Source organism: Musa acuminata, chromosome BXJ2-2, assembly GCF_036884655.1.
Source record: "Musa acuminata AAA Group cultivar baxijiao chromosome BXJ2-2, Cavendish_Baxijiao_AAA, whole genome shotgun sequence".
Taxonomy (NCBI): Eukaryota; Viridiplantae; Streptophyta; class Magnoliopsida; order Zingiberales; family Musaceae; genus Musa; species Musa acuminata.
In genome coordinates, this window is record NC_088339.1 from 33,297,140 (window position 1) to 33,312,408 (window position 15,269).

Genomic DNA, 15,269 nt, shown 5'->3' on the forward strand with positions numbered 1-15,269 from the left:
TGTCGGATCTGGACGGTCCCATTACGTGGACCCTCAGCAGGCAGGACCGCGCCGTGGATAGGTCACCGTGGCGTGGGCGAGTCAACACCGACCGATGAAGACGCCTTTGAGATTCGCGCATGGTTTCGAGTGTCTTCGGGATTCGTGCATCGACTTGACCAAAAGAGCGTCACGAGCGGTAGCCGTTGTGCGAACACGATTCGGATCACATGTTCAGAAGCTCACTCAACAGCCTGCGGCTCCCATTCTCCCTGTCACAAGGAGTTGGGCTCCCATCTCCGAATTACACCTTCCCTTCCTTCAAAGGGCACGTGACTTCCTCTCAGTTGCACTTGCACCATTAAAGGCATGCAGAATCCCTGATACCATCTTTGCACCTAATAGCTGAAACCCATGCAAACTCTCCCAAGAAAACCAAGTGGCTGCTGCCTATGAACTATACTTTAATATACCAAACCAAAAAAGAAATGAACGAAAACAAAGAAAAATGAGGATTTTGGTCACTATTAATCGACCATTTAATACATTTTTTAGGGCCTTGGTGTCCTAAGAATGTACCAGAGAGAATAACTCTGTTGACCAACCAAAGTAGCTCGAGCACATTGCAATGACATCAGGGAAAGAGTCCTCGATGCGTTGTTTGTATGGAACAATGACAGCACGTAACAAGCACTTGATGGAAATACAAACTGGCAATTCCGGAGCACATTGCAAGACTGAAGAATACCTTCAGATATCAGAAGAAAACGCATGATTAGAATCTGGTGCCCGATCGAGATTCTCCCTTAAGCCAACTGAGGCATAGAAGCAGAATGAAATACTGTATCAAAGGTGAAACAAAAATTTTAGTGCTCCAGATGGAAAACATATTCTGTTAAACGCTGTAATTTGCTGGGATCTAATTTCTGCTCGGTGATGATCTTGGGCTTCTTCACAGTCAGCATCTTAGATGACGAATCCAATGTCCACCCATGCTGCAATGCATCTGCACGTAGCAAACACATTCACAATCACTTAAGCAATTTACCAAAGAAGTCGCAAATGAAGTATAGAACAAGCCACCATATCACCAAAACTAAAACAAACCTACCAAATTCCTATGTAAGGCATTAAGGCATTCAAAGGGATGCAATGGTCATTAATGGTGCTTGGTTCCTGAGCTTGCGTGGCATAACCTAGTTAGCACTAACATACAAAATCTGACAGAAAAAGAATTAACCAGTGTAGTTCAATTTTTAGACTCTCACTTGACCCTCTTCTAGTCTTATTCAATTCTATCTCAACTAGGCAGTCGATCAGCAACTTTTCAGTGGAGAGCAAACAGGTAACTGTATGCTTTCCTATTGGCCAGAGATGATAATATGGAGGTTGGTGGGTCATATCGAGACAGAAACCAGATTCCAAGTGGTTTCCAGCAGCTCTGTGAATGGCTTCAGTAAGAGATTCAAGTGATTCGGATGAAAGCATAGGACACTAGATTTTGTTGTAATCAAAGCTCCTTCCAGTGCTCTGTTTTGGAGAACCCCTGTTCGTGCTTTGCAAATTTCTAATTGAGAAACATGAAGGAATATAGTACTGTTCTAAGACTTGCAACATCTTATCCAAGAAGATTTGGCTCAAAGGCGCTTCCAAAAGATCTAGTCCTCAACATAAAAGATAAAAAGACATTTGGTATCAGACTGGTGGTCCATTGCATGATTAAAATTTTTCCATATCCTATGTAAGCCAAAGATGACTAAGATAAAATATAGATCATAAAAGTGATGATAACACTCAATCTATATATCCATATTCTAGGAAAGGTGGCAGGTCAAGGAAGATGATTATCAACAGATTTGGCACTTGACATTCAAAATTATTTTAATTAAGAAAAGTCAACTAATTCTTTAAGTTATTTAAAATTCACAAAAAAAGGAATTATTCGATGAAACAAAGAAAAGTATTTGAATAAGATACACTAAAACTGGAACCTTAAGGGCATAATAGACATGGCAATTAGGATAAGTAAAATATCAATAAGCATTCACATCACAATTTTTTTTCTATTACTATATTGTTTAAACACAAAAATTCATGATAAACATACTACATGCTCACAAACAAATTTGTATGCAGTAGAGATAAAATTATGTGATAATACTTTTTTACCAATAATTCAGGATGCACAAAATCAAAAAATTAATTTAAATAAATTCATTCAGTCACTTTCAACGTACAATTTGTGGCTTCATCCTCGCTCATTCCCAAAAAATGAGCGACATCAGCAACCCCAATTGTGGAATATGCAGAACTTAATAGCTGAAACATCTTCTTGGTATAGTTCTCTGTGGCATCACATAACAAGGATTAGATACAAATTATTCAAATTGCTGGTAACTTGCTTCTAAGAACTTAAATCAACAGAAAAACCATCAAAGGATTATTGTCAAGAATAGTATTCAATCATGAAGTAGAAGTAAAGAATATCAACAAATTATGAAGTAAATCCAATTCAAATCTAGCTAATGTTTCACACATGCATGAAGACTACATAATATTCAATTTCTTCATATATCTCATTTGAGTGCCCTTATGTCATACATAATTCTCTTATATATGGTAACAGTAGCATAAAGAAGAAAACATAATGAGAAAATTTTGCTCGATAACATGAAGTGCAAGTTGGGCCTTTTCTACAAAATTGCAATGTTAATTTTTAGACTAGTTCAGCAATCATCCCTCTGGCAATCTAAAGCATGATTGATTTGATAAATGGATTTCTTTGTAGTGAGAAACAATTTCTTTGTTTCCTGGCTTCTGAATAGGTCTTTAGAGAGAAGATGAGATTTCCAATCTGCAAAGTCCATACTTCAACACAGTGCTACAGATCCATCAATGAAAAATAATAACCTTCGCTGGCTCTCCCTCAACAAAAGCTGTGGTAGAAAGCAGATCAAAAATGCACATGCGGCACACGTAGATCGACAAAATCAAGATGATGATGGCAGACACGAGAAAGATAATTAGGATGGAATATGCAGGAATGCCAGGAAAAGTTGTGTAAATGACTACGATTGAAGCAACTGATTCCAATTTCTCACATGCTTCTTCAGTTGTATTTAGGTATTTGGGCTTTTTATGCAGTTTTGAGTGACAAACGTAAACTATTCAATCATTTGGTTATCATGCCATTCTAAGACAATGAATCAATTAGCTTAGGAAATTAATAAACCAAAACCTTAACTTTAAATTGAGTGTGACTCTATATGATGCATAATCAGTCAGTTTTTTTAACAAAAACAGGCACAGCTATTGAGAGCAAGGAGTTTGATCCAAATCAAGAGCTTTAGCAAAATACCATTAATTAATATAAATAACCATATACAATGGTATGAGCATCCACCATTGTTCACAACAATAATGTGACAACCACAAATGTTATCATCTAGCTATATAATAAAGATCACGCAGACAAGTGACTAATATCATTATCTTCATCTAACTTATTCACGTGAAGCAGTAATTCCATTTAAGCATTTTCAAAGAAGATTCTTCTGGAAAAGATAATCAGTGTGACATCTACAAGGATAAGTATAACTTCAATCGATTTGGTGATATAACGCAATGCCAAAAAATTTGTTAATCAATGGATGGTGAAGTTAATATAATATTTGGACTGGGGATACAATGAGGAAGTTTTTATTCATTTCCAGGCTTAAAAACAGCAAAATTTCCAATAATTCAGTTTCCTTTCAGTCACATGCATTCCTCAAAGTGAATACGATGAATACACTTAACAAATGAAAAGTAACCAGGAGATTGAACATGTAAGCCAGAGACTTCCGATCAACCTACAAGTTGAAAAATATGGATTATCATTTAAGAAAGCAGAAATGGAATACAGAATTGTCTCATGAGCTTCCTTGATGCAACCTCCCCTGACTAATCTCAGGAAGGATATATCAGCAAACATACTGCATCAATTTACCTGATGTTCTTGTGATAGCTTACCTTCCTAAGCAATAGGCAAATATAACCTTAAATTTCACAATGAAACCAAGCATCAATCAGAAAGCATCCATGTTATCACTCTTGAAACCTAAAAGATGCCTTCAACTTCAAGAGCCCTAATACCGTTCATCTATAAACAAGCCATCTTCTACAGAACCCATCATCAGATAGAGTTTCTTACGCTATGTTCACTGTTCTTTCTAATTCCTACAAACAAGGTTTAGAACAAAATGTAAATAAACGGTTTTGGTTTGGGAATATTGTGAGGCAGTTTTGACATAATGTTCTGTTCAATTTATAATATAACTAGAACATGCATTTTTGGACCATGATAGGATATGTGCAGTTAACAACGAAAAGCAACTAGGAGGCTGAATACTTGTGTATAGGAGAATGTGTCTCGTGTAAACTACCATTTTATGTGAACTGATATGAGATAGGCGTGTGAGCCAGACACTATGTCCTATGTGCTAGTATCCAAGAAACAATAATTTCCACTATAATTGCATTATAATTAATAGAAAACATATTATAGAAACATAAACATCAAAAAGATGAGTAAGGATATTGGAATTCCATAATTGTATTACAGTATACCAAACATCCCTTATAGATTAAAAAGGAGTTGGAGCGATGCAGTTTGGTGTAATAAGTTTACTACCCTTTATTGCGAATTCACTAAAATTTTACTTGCGAATCTAGAAAGACGAACCTGAGAAGGCAGTAACCAAGCCGGCGACTTCAGGGCTCCACTCGAACCCACGAATTGCATCATAAACCCCGGCGTAATCACGAGTCCAAAGGCACTGCCCGATCCTCCAAGCAGCCACGAGCTCTGGTTTGCTCTCCTTGAACCCCTGGGGTATCGATTTCCACAAAAACCTCGCGCTGTTCCTGAAACAAACGCAACCATTGATCACTTCAGCCGATGAATCAACAGGTTTAGATAAACCAAAAACGCGACTCACAGATCGTTCGCAAATATGTGGCCCAGAAGATGGACCGTGAAGGGCCAGTCCTCTTGGTAGGCGATCCCCCGCGAGGCAACCTAATAATCCAAGGATCAATAACTCGACGGTCTCGACAAGCATCAAATATCGGGAAAATGGAAGAGAAGATCGAGCTTCAAAACCCTAGGAAACCCTAATGGAGGGGAAGGGAGATGTTACCTGTAGCATCAGCTCGTCGCAGGCATCAGCGATCGTGGCGTAGGATCCAGAGGCCACAGCGTTTTGGATTGGCGACAGATCCATCGCGAGGCAGGCGGCAGCGTCCCTCCCGTTCCCCTCCTCTGCAGGCTTGGTGTCGAGGTCGGCGTCTGTTTTTATTGTCGCAACGTGGTTTTGCTTTCGAAAACAAAAAAAATTGAAACAGAAGCAAGATTTATTTTGTGTTTTCGTCTCTAGTGTCATGATGACAGCCACGGCGGGCTAATTATAGTTTAACCTCATAGTTAGTTATATTTAGTATATCGATTTTATATTTTAAAAAATTATATTGATACGAAAATAAAGGTAAAAAATAATTTTAACGTTCTAAGTAATAATGACGAACGATGTCGGTGTGGCAGATGACAGTGCCGCTGGTGAGAGGTGAGGGTCGCTTTGCATATGTGTTGACGTCGACGTAATTATCCAGTGACATTTTTGCTACTTAACATCTGCATCAGCGATCGCTCAATATCAACATCACCGTCGATGTACATACAGATCAATGACCCTTTCATCGCTCGATAATTACAACAGTATCGATGTATATATAAATTTGTCCTCACCTCTCGTTGTTGTTCTCATCATCCACAAACATCCTACGATCGATGGCGACGTCACCGTCTGCCACCACCAACGTCATTTACTGTTAATTAGAATGTTAACATTATCTTATTTATCTTTTGTTTTCATGTATTTATTGATAAAACTGACGATATTAGGATAAATGAATATAAGGATCGAGACGCTAAAAGTAACTAGCTATAAGAGGTAATATATAATTAGCCCCGACCACGAGCCAAACAATATTTTGTATGTGATAAGCAATTATAACAGTTCGTCTTTAGTTTGGTGTCAAACAATATTTTTTGGTGTGAAAAATCTAAATGTAAAATATTTAAGATATGATTTTGTAAGAGCATATCCAACCCCTCCTCTCCCCTCGGAAACCCAAGTTTCCACTTTTTCCAAGAGAACACTCCTTTTTTACTTTATTATCTTAAAATATTTTTTATTTTCTAAAAAATAAGAGTATTCTTGGCCTTCGTCCCGTTAGTCCACGTTGCCTCAACCTTGTTGCCGTCGAGGGGATGTTAAAAGCAACAATGAGATCGAGGGTGATGAGGGTCTACAACAACGATACTACTAAAAATAGGGATGAGGTGATTATTGGAGAAGTGGAAGAGGACTAGGTGGGGAGTTTCGAAAGGAGGGGAAGGGAGGGTGTGGAAGTAGGGGGAAGTCGAAGGTAAAGTTGTGAGCATCATGGACAACACTGTCATTGCAGTTGCCAATAGAAATCCTGGCTTTGTACCCAATGCGGCAGCCAAAAAGCTCTTCCTGTTCTTTTCTTTCTTTTAATTTGATCATGTCCCTGGAAAACTAAGATCAGGAGATACAGTGTTATATTGCGTAATGACAGCAATATTAGGAGACCTCAGTGAACTCATATGAGATTGAAGCTGTAGATATATCTTCCTGCAATCCAAATACAGCAATGACGGTGTTCGCAAAACCTCAGCAGTTGTACCGAACACAAACGAGATACAAGCTTTTGGGTGATCTGAAGTGATAGCAAATTTCCCTAATGCTACATCTGGCCGCATACATCTACTTAGAAGGCATTACTTCCACCCTCACCATCCGCCATTGATGACAGGAGCTTGTTGCCTGAGTTGATCGCGGAGCAGTTACTTCGGATCTCGCCTTGGTTGCCAGTCAGCACGCTCAGCTGGCCCATCTTAGTGATTGAGAAGACGAACTTCTTGAAGAACAAGGACTGCTTGGCAGCGAATCTCTTGACGGTGGGCTGCGTCCTGGAGTCGGTGTACAGGTCTTGGTCGGACGTGAACAGCCCCTGCCTGTTCAACAGATCCACGTAGTACTTGTTGTCGAAGGTGTCTGGCGATCGGACGTCGAGCACGGTGGTGTTGGTGGTGTTGGCGACGGGGCAGGTGAGGTATAGGTTGTCGGCAAAGGTCTGGTCCAGGGTCGAGTCCTGGGAGGGGAAGAGCCGGTTCTCGAAGGAGGTGCAGTGGCCGATGCCGATGGTGTGGCCGCCGGAGAGGGAGACGAGGTCGTCCGCGTCGAGGTCCAGCTTGCCGAAGGCGTCGAGGAGGTCGGTGACGTTGAATGTGGGGGCAGGAAGGGAGCTGAGGACGTCGTCCCGGGTCGCGAAGCTCAGCCCGTCGCGCCGGCCGACAGGAACCTTGTATTTTGGGCCACCGGACTGAAACTTGCATGAACTCGGTTCAATCTTCATGCATTCTAGCCATGAAGTAGTTCTTGTGAGATGATGGAGGAGGAAGGAGATCGATACCAAGTGAACGGAGTAGCGGGCGGCGAGAGCAGCGATGTCGGCGCACGAGACGACCTGCCCGCAGGCCTTGGTGATGAGAGCCTGGAGGTCATTGATGGCTTCAAAGGCCGCTGGCCGGAGAGTCAAGTTGGGCGGCGCGTCCTTCTCGCTCGGTCCACCAGCCGACCCGTCGAGTAGTATCGATCCATCGCAGCCCTGCACCGAACGACATCCATCGTTCGAACTCGCTCCAAGAAGCTGCTTGTGAGGTATGGGTATATGAAGTTGGGTACCTGAACGAAGCAGTCATGGAAGTGGAGTCGGAGAAGGCCGGCAGCGAGGCCGACGTCGTTCTTGAAGGCTTGCTTCAGGTGCTTCCTGACGATGGACTTGAGGCTGGGGCAACTCGACTTGTAGAAGTCGAAGGAGAGGCCATTCACCAGAGGAGGGTAATCATAGGCTTCCGAGGAAGAAGAGAGGAAGGCAATGCAAGAGACCAGCAAGAGAAGTAGAGAAGCAGCCATCGGCAAGAGAGCTTGTTATGGACACAGGCTTTAGCTACCCTTACTTATATATACTGACTGGTTAAGATCTTAAGACATCAAGAGACGATGAACTTGGTTTCATCAATCAAGACCATGGTTTGATTCTCTTCATGCATGCATACAAACAGATTAGGTATATGATCTCCATGTTGTGTTATTTGTTTGATTAGAAATCCATTTGGAGTTGAGACAATGTCTTGGGGTTAAACAAGAGAAATCCACTGAAGACATCAGCTTATTGGGCAAACGATGACAGTCCAAATCAAAGGTAAGCACCTTGTTAAAGTTCTTCCCCATGCTGTCTCCATCTTTCACAAAGCTTAAAGAAGGTTCTCACTTTGCTTTCGTAAGGTAGATGCTCATAGATGAGTTCAGTGGCTTTTGTAAGATAGGCATCTTGCTTATCTTGTTCATTGTGAGTTAGAAATGAGCTAACAGGGGATTAATTGTTGTTCTAAGGAATTGTTCACACTCGGCAAAGTGAGAACGATTAAGAATAAGAATGAAACGAAAAAAGACATCTGTGTTTGATATGGTACTCTCTATTTATACACGTAAGGAGAGAGGATTTTTCTTAACAAAACAGTAATATTTCTCTTGTAGAAATCTAGACATCTATCATAAGAAATCTTAACTACTATCAAGGACTAATATATAGTTGACTATATAATGAGGTTCAACAATATGATTCTTAAATGTGATAATATTCATTGTAATTCTTTTAATGATGTTTTCTAAACTAATCCATAGGCTACTCATATAACAGTTGAAGTTCTCGTATCAAAGAAAACAAAATGTAAACATTAAGAAGCAATATAGAGATAAGCAAATACAAAAAAGTAACTAAAGTATGTGATGCACCCCAAAACATCTCATTTATACATGACGTATTTGCCTATGATAGAGAAATATTTGAAGCATTCGAAACACCCCAAGGTATCCCCCTTTATAATGATGCATCTGCCTAAGATCAAAAACATCCAAAGTGATTGACATACCTTAAGCATCCCCTTTGTACGTGATGCATCCGCCCAGGACAAGAGAGCATTGGAGGCACCCAACATGCTATAAGGCATCTATTCTATATTTGCTCTATCCACCAATAATAATGATGCATCTGAAGCACTCGACACGTTCCAAACGATCTCTTTGCACACGAAATGTCCACTCAATATAAAGTATTTGGATTCCTAATGTATCCACCTAAGACAAGAAAACAACCAAAGTGTAACATAACCATTGGAATGTAGATTTCATTAGTCGAAATATCAAAACAAACATTATGCTATGTGATGAGGGTAATAAGGTGATAAGACTCGGGTGACGTCAGCCCCTAGATGACGCCTCACATCTCTGTTGACCTAACAGCACCTGGTCAACACGGATCGGAACGTCGACCGAGGCACATTAATACCCTGCTCAGGCTCGATCCCTCACGCCATGCCAACGTCGATGTCAGACGTTACCAGAAATACGATCCTGCTCCCTGCGGGCATGCACATCAAACAACAGTAATCCTCACTATAAAAACCCTCGTGCTCCGAGGGAAAATGAGGGAGGACGGAAAAAACCCCCTGCGACTATTCGCTAATTTTATCGTCGGAGGGGTCGGGCCGAGCTCTCCCGACCCGACCTTTGTGCAGGTACGAAGACGGAGGCCTCCCACTAAACACTCATGCGAGGAGTTTCCTACCGAAGGAAACAACGACCCTGTCTCGATCGGACCATCGCAGCCGACCACCTCAGCGGCCTCAAGGGTCGTTCCGTAAAGATCCCCCATCATTCGGACTCGAACCAAGTCACATCGATCCCGAGACCACGATTTAAAGTTCTTTACACCACCCTACGAGATAAATAAGTCCTTACCTCAAGTGGACATATGAAATCTAGTCAATAATTATCAGATATATTATGTCAGCCATTAGTCAATAGTTACCGGACATATCCTGTATCAAATACAGATCTTATATGGATATCCATCTGTGGCTTCACTATGTGATACCACTGAGGATCATCATATTATACGGCATACATTTACTATCGAACGAGACACTCCTCGAGCACATATATATATATATATATATATATATATATATATATATATATATATATATATATATATGTCTTACTGTATCTATCCATCTCTCGCCCACATGCCGAGCAACACTTACAACAGCTTGCTCTCCCCGCCGTCGCCATCCACCACAGACCACGAGAAGTCGTCCACTGCGTTGATGGCAGAGCAGTTCTTCCGGATCTCACCTTGGTCGCCTGTCAACACACTCAGCTGGCCCATCTTCGTCATGGAGTACACGAACTTCTCAAAGAACAGTGACTGGTCAACAGCAAACCCTGTGACGGTGGGCTGCGTCCTGGCGTCGGTGTACAGGCCCTGGTCGGAGGTGAACAGTCCCTGCCTGTTCAACAGATCCACGTAGTACTCGTCGTCGAAGGCGTCGGGCGATCGGACGTCGAGCACGGTGGTGTTGGACGTGTTGGCGACGGGGCAGGTCAGGTACAGGTTCTCGGCGAAGGTCTGGTCCAGGGTCGGGTCCTGGGCGGGGAAGAGGCGGTTCTCGAAGGAGGCGCAGTGGGCGATGCCGATGGTGTGGGCACCGGACAGGGAGACGAGGTCGTAGGCGTCGAGGCCGAGCTTGCCGAATAAGTCGATGAGGTCGGTGACGTTGGATGTGGGGGGAGGGATGAAGCTGAGGACTGCTTCCATCGTCGCGTAGCTCAGCCCATCTCGCCGGCCGAGAGGAACCTCGTAGTCCGGTCCACCCGACTGCAACGACGACAACCACACGTGGATTCGAGGTTGTGATCTTTGTGTGAAGGCATCGGAGAGATGAGTTATACATACAGGAAGCATACCAAATAGACAGAGTCGCGAGCGGCGAGGGCGGCGATATCAGCACAGGACACGACGTGACCGCAAGCGGAGGTGATTAGAGCTTGGAGCTCGTCGATAGCCTTGAAGGCAGCCAACCGGAGGGTGAGGTTGGGCGGCGCGTCCTTCTCGCTCGGCCCGCCTGCTGATCCGTCCAGCAAAATCGACCCGTCGCAGCCCTGCACAGGAAGCACGTCCCGCCATCAGAGCTCGATCCAACACTCTGTTGGCTGAGGATGGATGCTCGTTCATGGTACCTGAACGAAGCAGTCATGGAAGTGAACTCGGAGCAGGCCGGCGGCGAGGCCGGTGTCTTTCCCGAAGGCTTGCTCGAGGTAGAACCTCACCAGGTGCTCCACGAAGGGGCAGGTGGCGTCGTAGAAGTCGAAGGAGAGGCCATCCGCTAGTGGTGGGTAGTCATAGGCTTCTGAAGAGGAACAGAGGAAGACAATGCAAGAGAGTAGAAGCAGCAGTAGTGCAGTCGGTGAAGAAGCAGACGCAGCAGCCATCGAAGTAGCACAAGCTGCTTTCGTGAGTTCGATCTACCTTCGTTTATAGGCATTTCAGGGTATACGTTGGTAGAGTGAAAAGGACCAGCCAAGGATAGCATATCCATTAAGGGTGGGTTGATCCTTAGAAAAGTCAACAATCTAGCTGATCTATTTTGACTTGGAAGTTTGGGAAGGGATGTGTCTAACCTTAACTCCTTTGATTGAGTTGTTGTTCTAATCTAGATTTTTCTATATAAACCAAAGTGGACCCCATGCAAGTCTTCTAGTAGTTCACTTACAAGCATTTGATTGTGTCTAAATGAGCCACTTTGCAATGTTATTTTATACAACAATGATGATGATGATGATGATAATAAAACTTTTTATATATTGCAAGTGGAAGGAAGGAATATTGATGTATTGGCAATCATATGTATAGACATTAAAAAAAAAAACACTTGTAATTGCTTCTTAAAACATTTGTTTTTATAATTTAAGTTGCCAATTAAAATTAGAATTAAATGCACTTTTCCTTCTTTTTTTTTTTTTATGGGTTGCCTCCTCCTATATTCTTCAGTTTAATTACAATTATAAATACAAACAATAAAGTCACCAATCAAACATCTTATAATAATGCATGCTTCCTTCCTTCTTGGCAATCAAACACATGAAATTAATGCCCTTCAAGCTAAGCATATATTTTTGCCTCATTGAGAGGACATGGGAGGAAAAAAGAAGAGGAACTCACTTGGGAGCACACAAGCAAACATGAAGCTCACCTTCTTCTTTTGACCACTTGACCAACATTAGCAACAAAGGAAATGATTAGCCAAAAACAGCAGCTTTATGGGCAAAGTAGACCATTAGGATTCAATGCATGGCTCCAACTTCAATAAAGCTTGAAGAAGATTTTGGCTTTGCTTTTTGAAGTTAGGGCTCCATGGTGGGTTAAATGATGTTGTTGGTTTGGTAAGTACATGTCCCATAAATATGCATAGTATTTTGAAAGGACAAAAAAACAGGATTAATTATATTAAAATATTTTATATTATACAATAAATAGATATTGGTACAATGGTAAGAATGTTTCTCAATGTTCAAGACATCTTTTATAATGAGTGTTCCAAAAGCGATTGCTGTGTTAGGTAAGAATGCATTGCCATTGACAATGGTTACTTAATATTGGAAGTCTAACCTAAAATATTTTTCTTCTTTTTCTTATTTCTATATTTGATCTGCTCATTCTCCTGCTTGTGATTCGGTGGATGCAAGATCTTATCATCTCCATCTCTTCAGCTCTGACCTTAGCATTGATCTCGTCACATCAAGTCCGTGTGAGTTTATGGAGACATGATTGGAGCCCCCATACCACTTCAGTTGGACAGAATACAAACACACTACGTTTCCCTATCCAAAGTGCGTCAAACCACAAAGCAGATGAGCCACAAACTGGATGCACATGAAAGCACCGCCACAAGCGTCCTTATTGCCCTTCCCCTCTCTCCGCCATTTAAGCAAACACCTTATATGCAAACACACACACACACACACACACACACGTATTATCCTAGAACACCTTGCCGTCGTGGCCGTCGCCATCGACCGCATACCACGAGAGGTTCGAGTTCAGCGCCGAGCAGTTCCGGCGGATCTCGCCTTGGCTGCCGGTGAGCACGCTGAGCTGGCCCATCTTGGTCATGGAGTACACGAAGTTCTCGAAGAACATGTGCTGGCAGAGGGCGAAGATGATGACGAAGGGCTTCGTCCGGAAGTCTTCGTAGAGGCCCTGGTCCGAGGTGAACAGGCCCTCCCGGTGGAGGAGGTCGACGTAGTACTTGTTGTCGAAGGTGTTGGGCGTGCGGATGTCGATGACGGTGGTGCTGCTGATGTTGATGACGGGGCAGGTGAGGTAGAGGTTTTCGGCGAAGATCGGGTCCAGGGTGGAGTCCTGGGTGGGGAAGAGACGGTTCTCGAAGGAGGAGCAGTGGGCGATGCCGATGGTGTGGGCGCCGGAGAGGGTGACGAGGTCTTTGGTGGTCAGGTCGAGCTCGGTGAAGACGTCGATGAGGGCGGTTACGTTGGAGGTCGGAGAAGGGAGGAAACTAAGGACAGCCTCCTCCGTCGCGTAGCTCAGGCCGTCGCGCCGGCCGAGAGCAACCTTGTAGTTCGGGCCGCCGGACTACACGAAGAAGAGATCGGAATAAGTTAAAGACAAGACAAGAATTATATATATATATATATATATATATATATATATATACACACACACACACAAACATACTTAAAAGAATAATTTGAATATTTTAATTTTTTAAATAAATATGATTCTAATAATAATCTTAATTAAAGTTTATAAAACATATTTATCAATTTTATGATTTAATTGAATTAGTTAATTGTATTCGTTGAGAGCTTACATTTGTCACAAGAAAACTTATGAAGATTAGGAATTATATACTCGGACTAAGGCATTATAATTTAGTAATAATTATTCTGATATCATTGGTTAAAAATTAACTATATTTTGTCATCTTATTAAAAAATATAACGAAAATATTTTCAAAATTAGAGTGATGAATAAAAGAAAATTTTATTGATTAGAAACATGAAAATCTTATAGTCCCTTTATCAGTATTATTTAATCACATGTATGATTTATAAATTTATCTGAATATAAATCTTGAGGATATAATTAGATTTATAAATCCATTTGTGAATATCTTTTAGATTGACATTCAACTTGTGATCAGAGCCTTGCATTTCTAATAAGAACTTAATATCAATTTTTAAGAATTAATTATTCTCAAGAAATATAATTAAAATAAATAAATTAGGGTAGTGAAAATATTATCAATTAGATAACATAAAAAAAATCCTATAATCCCTCTATAGGTTATGTCTTTATTTATATATAGACTCTTAAATAATTTAGAATTTAATCTCATAATGTCCTATTTAATTTAGGTGAAGACTCTAAATCTGTTGGTCGATACCAAACGAACGGAGTCGCGGGCGGCGAGCGCAGTGATATCGGCGCAGGAGACGACCGGGCCGCAAGCTTGGGTGATAAGCGTCTGGAGCTCGTTGATGGCTTTGAAGGCCGCCCGGCGGAGCGTCAAGTTGGGCGGAGCGTCCTTCTCGTCCGGCCCACTGAACGACCCATCGAGCAGTATCGACCCATCACAGCCCTGCACACAGTTCACTCGCCTCTTAAGAATTCTATCAAACAGTACTCATGCGAGACGCGGGACCTCTCCATGCTCCTCCTCGACCTGAACGAAGCAGTCGTGGAAGTGGAGGCGCAGCAGGCCGGAGGCGACGGTGATGTCGCTCTGGAACAGCTGCTCGAGGTAGCTCCCGACGATGGACTCCAGGTCGGGGCAGGTGGACTTGTAGAAGGTGAAGGAGAGGCCCTCCACGAGAGGAGGGTAGACGTAGGCGTGCGAAGACGAGGAGACGAAGGCGATGCAGGAGAGGAGGAAGAGGAGGTTGTAAGCCATCAATGCCGGGGCAGTGAGAGAGATTGTTCCGGGCACAGGTCTCAGGATCGAACCTGCCTTGTTCATTTATAGCCATCGACGGTGAACAGTTCGAGACCCGCGTCTTTCTCCGCCATGGAAAGACGCCGTAACCTCCCATTATCATATTATATTATATTATATTATATTATAATATATATATATATATATATATATATATATTCTTTTAATATGCATTAAAAAAAGCAAAGAAAACAGTCTGATAAATTAAAAACAGATTTATGGCCAAAAGTTTTATATAGAATTCATTACATGCAAGTAATGGAAATTAATGAACTTTACAGTGCATGCCATGGCATGTTCAGTT

General features: G+C 42.1%; 4 protein-coding genes across 4 annotated transcripts; all 4 read right to left on the reverse strand.

Annotated features, from left to right (window-relative positions):
- Nucleotides 1-474: 474 nt before the first annotated feature.
- LOC103976542 (COP9 signalosome complex subunit 8) lies at nucleotides 475-5,317 on the reverse strand. The gene is made up of 5 exons (XM_009391781.3): nucleotides 5,160-5,317; nucleotides 4,959-5,038; nucleotides 4,703-4,884; nucleotides 2,217-2,324; nucleotides 475-985 (listed from the first exon to the last, which is right to left on the reverse strand). Exons 1-5 carry the CDS (start codon nucleotides 5,241-5,243, stop codon nucleotides 846-848), a joined length of 594 nt encoding a protein of 197 aa, XP_009390056.2. The 5' UTR covers nucleotides 5,244-5,317; the 3' UTR covers nucleotides 475-845.
- Nucleotides 5,318-6,640: 1,323 nt separating this feature from the next.
- LOC135605065 (cationic peroxidase SPC4-like) lies at nucleotides 6,641-8,204 on the reverse strand. Its single transcript, XM_065094753.1, has 3 exons — nucleotides 7,791-8,204; nucleotides 7,519-7,713; nucleotides 6,641-7,428 (listed from the first exon to the last, which is right to left on the reverse strand). The coding sequence occupies exons 1-3, from the start codon at nucleotides 8,019-8,021 to the stop codon at nucleotides 6,814-6,816; spliced, it is 1,041 nt and encodes a 346-aa protein (XP_064950825.1). The 5' UTR covers nucleotides 8,022-8,204; the 3' UTR covers nucleotides 6,641-6,813.
- A 1,922-nt stretch (nucleotides 8,205-10,126) lies between these two features.
- Nucleotides 10,127-11,444, reverse strand: LOC135605066 (cationic peroxidase SPC4-like). The gene is made up of 3 exons (XM_065094755.1): nucleotides 11,190-11,444; nucleotides 10,917-11,111; nucleotides 10,127-10,827 (listed from the first exon to the last, which is right to left on the reverse strand). Exons 1-3 carry the CDS (start codon nucleotides 11,439-11,441, stop codon nucleotides 10,210-10,212), a joined length of 1,065 nt encoding a protein of 354 aa, XP_064950827.1. The 5' UTR covers nucleotides 11,442-11,444; the 3' UTR covers nucleotides 10,127-10,209.
- Nucleotides 11,445-12,800: 1,356 nt separating this feature from the next.
- Nucleotides 12,801-15,002, reverse strand: LOC103975138 (cationic peroxidase SPC4-like). The gene is made up of 3 exons (XM_065097082.1): nucleotides 14,696-15,002; nucleotides 14,417-14,611; nucleotides 12,801-13,602 (listed from the first exon to the last, which is right to left on the reverse strand). The coding sequence occupies exons 1-3, from the start codon at nucleotides 14,987-14,989 to the stop codon at nucleotides 12,991-12,993; spliced, it is 1,101 nt and encodes a 366-aa protein (XP_064953154.1). The 5' UTR covers nucleotides 14,990-15,002; the 3' UTR covers nucleotides 12,801-12,990.
- Between the last annotated feature and the right edge of the window lie 267 nt (nucleotides 15,003-15,269).